Below are 9,194 nucleotides of genomic sequence, written 5' to 3'. Positions count from 1 at the left end.
CTGGTATCTCTTCGTCCAGGGCCAGATTAGACCCTTTGGCGGGCCAGTTCTGGCCCTGTGTCTATCTATCTAATAACTGTTTGATACTCACAAACTCAAATATTGTGATATTTAAAAGGTCCCATATTATTAAAAGTCAGATTTTCATGTCTTCTTTGATATAAAGCAGGTATAGGTGCTATATAAATAGTGCAGAAGTATCATGACACTCAATCCATAATGAAATGCACACAGTCCATATTCAGAACCTGTGCCTTTAAACGCACCATTAGTACTTTTGTGAAGTTGTGATGTCACAACTATACAATGGGTAACTTCGTAAATAAGCACAGCAGAATCGTCAGATAGGTCAGACCACTGTGTTTAACAATATATCTTTAAATGTAACAGTTACAGCTGAAAAGAACAGAAATAAACAAGTAAAGTAAACAACTCCGCGATTCAAATCAATTGCCTGTTGTCTACCTGGAAGTGAATGTTGTTGTTAGCATGATGTCACAGTGATTCAGTCTATAAACTGTTTCAAATGTAAACATAAACATTTAAATGGGTATTTTTGTATTTTCTGTTGGAATGTTTTGCAGTGTATGAATGACATCAGCTGACAGGAAGTAAACATGGACCCAAGCCCTAGCAATACAATTCCAGCTAAACAGTTTGTAAAGATAGAAAGTGCTGTTACAGTCATTTATGTGGCTGCAGTGATGGTGCAGTCGCCCATGTGGAAGACCTGGAAATGCTGACCAATCAGAGCAGACTGAGCTTTTCTGAGAGGGGGTCTTAAAGAGACAGGCGCTAAAACGGAGTGTTTCAGATAGAGAGTGAATACAGGTATATTCAGACACACAGTATGAGAAAAATAATGTGTTTCCTGAACATTAAAGCATGTTAACATGTTCTAGTATAAACCCAAAGTGGCTTAGAGCAGGCGCCCCATGTACAAGGCTGTTGCTGCAGCAGCCCGGGTTCGACTCCAGCCTGTGGCCCTTTGCTGCATGTCATTCCCTCTCTCTCTCTCCCCCTTTCACACTCAGCTTTCCTGTCAATTAAAGGCAAAAATGCCCAAAAAATATCTTTAAAAAAGTGGGACCTTTAAAACAGATACTTTGGAGTTATATAAAGTGGGCATCACAAGAAACACTTTTAAAATGAATTATAATGATGAATAAACAATATGAATGATTCACTGTTGATTGTGTTGACATAAAACCCTCAAAATCTCATCTGTAAGAGCCTTAAAACCTGGAAAAGACAATAAATCAAATATTTCCCAACATTACGATAATCAAATTTCAGCTGTTTTATTTTTTACATTCAATTTTATTTTCTATTCTGAATTTTGAAAAAAAAAAAAAAAAAGCAAGACAAATAAGCACAGCACCATTTTGTCTTTATTTCACGTCACCCAAACAAACACATGTAACACGAGTTTTAAGAGACAATGAGCCATACTAAAGCTGCACAATATGCACACAGGCTCAGGAAAAAAAGAAAAGGTTTTATTTCCAGTTCTGACGGAGCTGCTTAAAAAATATTATATCAATTTCTCATTTCTAAGGACATTTACAGTGCTGTCCGTGCACATCAGATAAATAATATAGACGCAACAGCAAATAAATATCTTTTTAAAGTGTCCAGCTCAGGGGAGCTCAGGCAGGTGTATATTTCTACATATTAAATTACTACAAAGTAGGTTCATTTCTTCTACTCGCTCTCTACTTTATCCTCTGAATCCAGCAGGCAGGTGGTTGCAATGGCTCTGGTCACAGCGTACGGGTCGCAGTTGGCTGCAGGCCGACGGTCCTCGAAGTAGCCTCTCTTTTCCTGGCCCACCTGGCGAGGGATGCGGATGCTGGCGCCTCGGTTGGCCACTCCGGCAGAGAAGTCCTCAATTCTGGAGGTTTCGTGGAGGCCTGTGAGACGCCTCATGTTGTCCTTCCCTCCACGTGGGTCATACTCTTGGATGTGCTTGTTGTGTCTTTTGCCCAGCTTCTCAATGGCCTGCTCGATGTATCTGTCATCAGAGGGAAACAGAGAGTTAGTTGAGATGTTGCAAGGTTGCAAAAACTAACTAACTAACTCCTGGGAATAAAAACCCAACACAGTGTACTTTAACCCTGCAATAACATTTTGTGGCCACTTGGGGGCAGCAGAAACATGCTATAAACATAACACTGTTGTCACAATACAATACCTTGAACAATATCGATATTCAGTACAGTTTTTGATACCATGGGTAAGGTAAAGGTACCACACAGAAAGTGTTTGGTGGAAACGGGGCTTAAGTTACAAAGATATGAAAAAATAGGGTCCAGGTTGAAAAAATACCAAAGTTTCTCTTTAATGTATGAATTACAGTTGTCACAAGTTCCAAAGTACATGTTTACTCACTGGAGCCCATTTTCTTCTCTCATCTGCTTGGTGCTGACATTCGTGTGGCAACCAGCACCGTTCCAGTTGCCCGTCATTGGTTTGGGGTCCAGTGTTGCAACAACTCCAAAATCTTCACACACACGATGCAGCAGGAAGCGTGCAACCCACAGATGGTCGCCCATCTCTATGCCCTCACACGGCCCCACCTGGAACTCCCACTGAAGATAGAAGAAGCATAGAAAAGAGGAAAATGAAGAAACTGTAGAAGGGAAGTGTCAAACAAATAATAATTCAACCTGAATGCATGGTGAAAGCATTTTCTATCCACTGTGCATTAGAATAACGGTAACACTTGCCTGAGATGGCATAACTTCGGCATTGGTGCCATAGATTTTGATCCCTGCATAGAGGCAGGCCTTGTAGTGGCACTCCACAATGTCCCGTCCATAAGCGTTGTCAGCCCCCACTCCACAGTAGTAGGGTCCTTAAAGTAGGTAATGTGCTGTGTTATTTTTCATAGCATTTTATAATAAGACATACTTTATAAAGGGTTTATGAGTTGCGATTGATGGCTTTTTTAATGGTTAATAAAAATATCAGTGCCATATAAATCAGTATTATGACATAATTTAAATGTTTTGTCGCCATTTTGTAAAAACTCTTGGTCTTGGTCTTTAATTCACCAGGAAGATCTGAACATTTATTATCAATTTGTAAGGAGAACTTTCAGGTTGCCAGGTTGCAAGAAATCCAGGATCATGAGCTAAAACGCATCCTCATCCAAATGTATTGTAATTTATTTACATATTATTCAGATGTAATTATTTAGAATTGTTATCATGTATAACTACAGAATTTATATCTTATTACAGATTGATTCCCAACCTTTTTGACTTATATAAAATGAATGGTGTGGGGGATTTGGTGGCATCTTGTGGTGAGGGTTGCAGATTGCAACCAGCTGAAACTTCTCCCACGTGCTAAGCATGATGTGCTGGTGATGATTCCTTCAGTGTTCGTTGTTCAGGAGGTTTTTACCAGGAGCCAAATTATCAACAGTGGTCTCATTTTCTCTGATCCAAATGGACTAGGTGGTTAAAATAGGTATAAACACTGAGTTAGCATTTTCACATTACAAATCAGTGTTTCTCCGATGCCGTTTCGGCTCGTCACAGATAGGCCACTAGCTCAACCTGCTAATGTGTGCTTGCCTTTTTTCTCTGACAACTTAAAATCCAGACAGTTAGGAGGTTCTTAATGGGGGCTGAATTACCTGCACAGGTCTCTTCCTCTCCAAAGCAAACAGACCAGGTGATTAAAACCAGTAAAAGCACTGAATAAAGCTGTTTCATGTAAAATATCAGTATTTTTCCAATGCCATTTGGTTCGCCACTGAGGGGCTGCTAACTATGGTGGCAGATGTTGTTCTAGGCTACAGTAGAAACATGGCGGTGCAACATGGCTGACTCTGTGGATGAGGACCCGCTCCCTATGTAGATATCCCCCTGAATGCAACATCCTAAACATTGAACTTCTGAGTAAATACTTTTGAACTATCAACTCATAAACCCTTTATGCAGTATGCCTTGTTAAACAGCTTCTCAATATTTCTTCCACATGAATGAAGTGAGCAAATGTGTAGACAAAATGAGTGCTGATTTACCTTGGGGTGCTGGGAATCCATTTACAGGCCAGCTGAAAGGATGTCCATCTATTCCTAAAAGCGTGTACTCCTGCTCCATCCCAAACCAAATGCAGTGCTCTTTAACCTGCTCCATCACTTTTTTGCAGCTTGTTCGATGGTTAGTTTCTAAACAGTAAAACAACAGTAGTAAATAAGTACGGCTTTTTTGTCCTGACCTTAGTGACCAGTAAATCATGAACAGAGATGTGAAAAATGTACCTGCAGGTAAGCGGTTGTATTTGAGGACCTCACAGAGGACCAGTTTGTTGGGGTCAAGGGTGAATGGATCCCTGAACATGCGGACTGGAACGAGGTACATGTCACTGTTGGAGCCCTCGGCCTGGTATGTGCTCGAGCCGTCGAAGTTCCACTCAGGAATATCTGACAAGGTGGATTCAAGCAGAAGATTATCAACAAAACATCTCTTACAAAAGGCTCAGCTGTGAAAACTGATAAAATCACAGACTGTTTTAGCTCTGAGCTCACTGAGACAAAATCCTGTACATTGTTAGTAACATTTTAATCTTTTACTACTACTGCTACTGTTTCATGCGTTTGCTGTAATGTAAGCTAGTTCATGGCTACAAGAGTCTGAGTTAGCTGGAACAACATGTGAAAACACTATTAAAAACAACCCCAAGCAAAATTTAAATATAACCTACTTGGCTTAAACACATGCACACACGCACAGGCATACACAAATACATTTAAGCGCAGCAGAGACAGCGCACATATAGACAGACAAGAAAGCAAACACACAAGACAGGTGCAAACAAACACAGAAATGCACAAAGACAAATTATGATTTAGCATAATTTGTGTTTGTGCATTTCTGTGTCATTTCATTTAAAAGTGCTGTATGTGACTTTGGAGAAAGATAAGTGATTGTTGAGTCTCATTCTCAGGTTGTCAGATACCGAGGCTTTGGGTTGGTGGTTCGGTCTGAGTACAAACCCAAAGCGTTTTTGATGTATTTGATGACCTGGGAATGACACTCAACAATCAACTATCTTTCTCCAGAGTTATATTCAGCACCTTTAAGTGTTTAACAAAAAGCTACAAAGGTGATACAAAGGTAACGGCTACGCCATTTAATAGCAGACACGGGTAACTAGTTTGTGTTTTTTTGAACGCACTGGCTCAAATGAGCTCCCAGATACAGACAGAAATGGCAAAAATGTTGCAACCATCCCTGGTCACTCCTACATCACATAAATTTTGTTTACAAGTTACTGGCAGTAAAATGTGCAAAACAAGGAGGTGAAAACTATATTAGCTTGAGGTATTTATGAAAGAAAGAAAGAAAGAAAGAAAGAAAGAAAGAGGTGACATTTTAAAGTGCTCATGCAGAATGTAAAGGCTGCGCAACTATGAAAACGTAAATACTCGAGTATTTTGAAAGTACTTGAGTTCTCATTAATTTACTTTATGTTTTGGCAGCACAACAAGCTAGCAACAAATCATAGCCATATTAACGCTGTTACCATTAACATATTAGCAAACAATACCCTTTTTAAACATTCAGTAGACATGGAGCAACATTAGCATTCATTTAGATTTTAGTTTGTGTCCATCTGATGAATTAGAGCTCAATATTCACTCTTGTTTTGAACTCTTTTTTGGTTTCTACCAACTCCTGAGAGAAATATCTGTCTTTTTAGCAGCTAAATGCTAATATGGTCGCTGGCTAGTCACTAACTTCCTGCGCCTGCATTTTGATGCTGGGCAGGTGGCATACAGCTGGCATTTTGAAAAACCACAATGCATAATTTTTACACTTTGGTTTTGTACAGATTTTAAAACAAAAGAGACATGTGTTATGCTAGGAGACAGGTTTTGTCACAGTTGGACAGAGCCAGGCTAACTGTTTCCCCCTGCTCCCAGTCTTTACACTATGCTAAGCTAAGCTAAGCTAACCAGCTTCTTAGCCTTAAACTCTCAGCAAGAAAGTGAATAAGGGTATCTCACAAAAATGTCTTTATTTACGTAACAGTACGCCAAAATTCTACTAAAATACTTTCACAGTGTGACATTTGTTTGTTCATAACTTGACATGTTGATCCTGTCTAATCTAGGTTAGTGTGAACAGTAACAAATATTTGTTCTTCAGCTCAGCCAGCATATCAGTAAGGTTGCACCAGGATGCTCTGTGTTGTGTGCAATGAAGGTGTGCAAGCATCCCTCCCATGGAGTCACTCCCTGACAACAGAGCTGCTCTATCCTGATATTTATTTCTCAGTAAATCCTTCACTCATCCAGGTGTAGGATTAAAGGGTGACTCAATATAGCTAAGTAAAATATTTAGTTTTAGGCCAACTGTACAAAAAGAATTGTCTCATACAAAGATGACATCTACCTTCAATGCTCTTTGGCTCACTGTCCAGAGTTCGCGTCTTGTTTCGGAGACCTGCACCGGTGCCGTCGATCCAGATGTAGGTGACCTGGCATCTCTCCCCCTGGGGCAGGTTCATGTACTGCTGGCGCACGCCCTTGTTGAGGAGGGAGCTCAGTGACACAGATGCCATGTTCGCCTTTAATCAGAGAGGCAGAAGACAATGCAAAGGTGAATTTAAAAACATTATGTGAATGTTAGCTCCATTTTTCATTCATTCACCCATGTTTTACACTAGATTAGTCATTTCATTATGGGGCCGACATTTACTGTATTTATCCAATTCATTTCAGAGGGAACCATTGCACTTTTCACAAGCTAATACAAACTGTCTTCTTTATTTCTCATCTTTGTCTTTCCTTCTTTTAATCCTAACCCTTTTCACCTGACCTCCATGAAAATACCAAACCTGGAAAAGCAAGGTTTAGACAGTTAAAAGCTCCATGTTTCTTCCACATGTCCACAGCTTTTCTCTTTAGCTTCATAGTAGTTAAACATTTATATTTAACCGTTGTCCAACTTTATTGTCGCATAATTTTGTTGTATGTCTTTACTGTGTATACGCTGAGAGCAATGTAAGTCAGCCAGGTAAGCTGATTCTGAATCTGTTTTGTTCGACCATTATTTTGTCAACCAGGAGCAACTTTTTTGTTTGCTTAGGTCAGAAACCTGTAGGGCATGAAACACAAACACTAACTAAAAGCAACCAGCCAGAAAACAAAACCACATTACAGCCACAAGCGATGATTGTAGGTTTCGAGTCAACGTGGAATGTCAGATGTCTGCAGATGTGAGGGACTGAGACCTTCACACGTGTTTTAATAATAATAATAATAATAATACATTTTATTTGTATTGCACTTTACATTTTAGCGATGTCAAAGTGCTACAGAGCAGGATAAAGAAAAATTAAAACAGATTAGAATTAATACAATTTAAGAATTATTAAAAATGATTAGAGACAATAACTAGTTAAAAGGAGAACGTATAAAAGACATTTAGCAGAATGCTTTTGTAAAAAGATAGGTTTTTAGGTCTCTAACAGGTTTTATGATCTATGAACCACACTCTTTCATTTATAATCTGTGCCAGGCCACACCTTTCCTCTGCAATACTGTCACACCCAAAGTTCTCACGAAAATATTTAGGGGACATGATTCATCAGCTTAATTAAATTTAGTGATGGTTAGTGTTAGGGCAAACTGTCATTGATTTATTTATGCACCAGACCACTTGTTTTGAATGGTGGTGAAACATATCCTGCCAGTTTTGTAATGATTGGACAAACAATTTCTGATTGGTTTACTGGTTGATTTAAATGAAACTTTCAGGGTATGTTACAAGTAGTTCTGTGGACGTATCCTGCCAGTTTTGTGACGGATGGCTCAACGGTGGTGGAGTTAGGTCTATTTATGTGTTGTGACACGGCTCATTAAAGTTCACTGGTCAATATCTTCAAAACACAACAAGGTATCAACAAGCTTTTGGTAAGTTTTAATAAGCTTGGTCCAATAATTATCCACAGAAAACGTGGTACAAATCGGACCCACGGTTTAGGAGGAGGTGTGAGCTGTTTCCTGCTTTCCAACCAATAATTACCACAAAATAACAGGGTTTCAGCCTTTAGGGTTTGAACCTGTAAAAACATCTCAGAGCAGCAGTTGTAGAATTGTAAATTTATCTTTTTTGCTTTTGCAGATTTTTTTAAGCATTACTGTAAATAAAGATATAATACAGTAGAAAAAATATAATGTCTGTAAAATCTGACATCTAGTCTCTGACTCTCTCTGTCTTAATTTCTACTTTTTGCTCAGGACATATGGGATTCATTTTCATTTTTGTGCTCATTGCCAGTAAAACGCAAGACATATGTAGGTCCAACACATTACATTAATACTATATGAACGACTTAAAACAAACATACACACAACTGAGGAGATTTTCCATTTGCATCTCATCAATTGTGAGTGATTTTTTGTTATTATTTTTTTACAAAATGTGTGAAAAATGCTATTGTTAATGGATCCAGTTGTGGATAAAGAACATATCTTTATCATATTATAACACTATATTTTTTTAAGGTTCCATATACTTGGAAAAAACTTCAAAGAGTTTTTCATCCCTCTTATTTTAGTTCAAATAGCAAAAACTTAAACACCTAATTGTAACTTTTAGATGATATTTACTCTATAATCTGAAATTAGAGGATTAAAACTTTTCCAAAAACAACTTCCCAAAATCGTACTTAAGTCTTTTACAAACTCCTGGTTCGTTCAGGCAGCTTGAGGTGAACCACAAAAAACAGAATGAGCAAAGTTGTCCAACTAGTTATATCAGACTCTGCATCAGTTTTGATCATGTAAGGAACAAAACAAAAGAAGATTTGATAGTTTAACTCAAGATCACACAAAGCAAACTGAACATAATACAATTAAAATGTTTCGACTTACTGTGTTACAGGTGACTTCAAGTGTAGTCAGGTGACAACTTCAAGACAACTTCAGTGTGCGGCGCGCCTGAACCTGCGTGTGGTATTTATCTGGAATGCAAATTACCAAGCTGATGATGACACAGGCTCACATGTCGTTTACGTCACAAGATAGGTTCTTAAGAAGGTGTGTGTTTATGTGTGCCTGATTCAGATTTCCATGACATGAAATGATGTTTTCATTAGACAGAATCAGATCCTTCCTGCTTCTTACTTTAAAAAAAAAACCTTCCCAGTCTGTGACAGAGTTTGAAACA

General features: G+C 38.6%; 1 protein-coding gene across 1 annotated transcript; it reads right to left on the bottom strand.

The window, feature by feature from the left end:
- Window positions 1–1,371: 1,371 nt before the first annotated feature.
- Window positions 1,372–8,988, bottom strand: LOC126395888 (glutamine synthetase-like). Its single transcript, XM_050053664.1, has 7 exons — window positions 8,900–8,988; window positions 6,414–6,588; window positions 4,277–4,438; window positions 4,037–4,183; window positions 2,730–2,857; window positions 2,392–2,591; window positions 1,372–2,014 (listed from the first exon to the last, which is right to left on the bottom strand). The coding sequence occupies exons 2-7, from the start codon at window positions 6,580–6,582 to the stop codon at window positions 1,705–1,707; spliced, it is 1,116 nt and encodes a 371-aa protein (XP_049909621.1). The 5' UTR covers window positions 6,583–6,588; window positions 8,900–8,988; the 3' UTR covers window positions 1,372–1,704.
- Between the last annotated feature and the right edge of the window lie 206 nt (window positions 8,989–9,194).

Source organism: Epinephelus moara, chromosome 9, assembly GCF_006386435.1.
Source record: "Epinephelus moara isolate mb chromosome 9, YSFRI_EMoa_1.0, whole genome shotgun sequence".
NCBI classification, from domain to species: domain Eukaryota; kingdom Metazoa; phylum Chordata; class Actinopteri; order Perciformes; family Serranidae; genus Epinephelus; species Epinephelus moara.
The sequence above is the reverse complement of the archived record's forward strand: the minus strand, read 5'-3'. Positions and strand labels throughout refer to the sequence as shown.

Bases quoted from the DNA above. Each gene is read 5' to 3' on its own strand.
- LOC126395888 (XM_050053664.1), bottom strand. From the start codon at position 6,582: ATGGCATCTGTGTCACTGAGCTCCCTCCTCAACAAGGGCGTGCGCCAG. The intron at 4,439-6,413 runs GTAGATGTCATC...CCACCTTGTCAG, and splicing joins TGAGCCAAAGAGCATTGAAG to ATATTCCTGAGTGGAACTTC. The intron at 2,015-2,391 runs GTGAGTAAACAT...CTCTGATGACAG, and splicing joins AGAGAAGAAAATGGGCTCCA to ATACATCGAGCAGGCCATTG.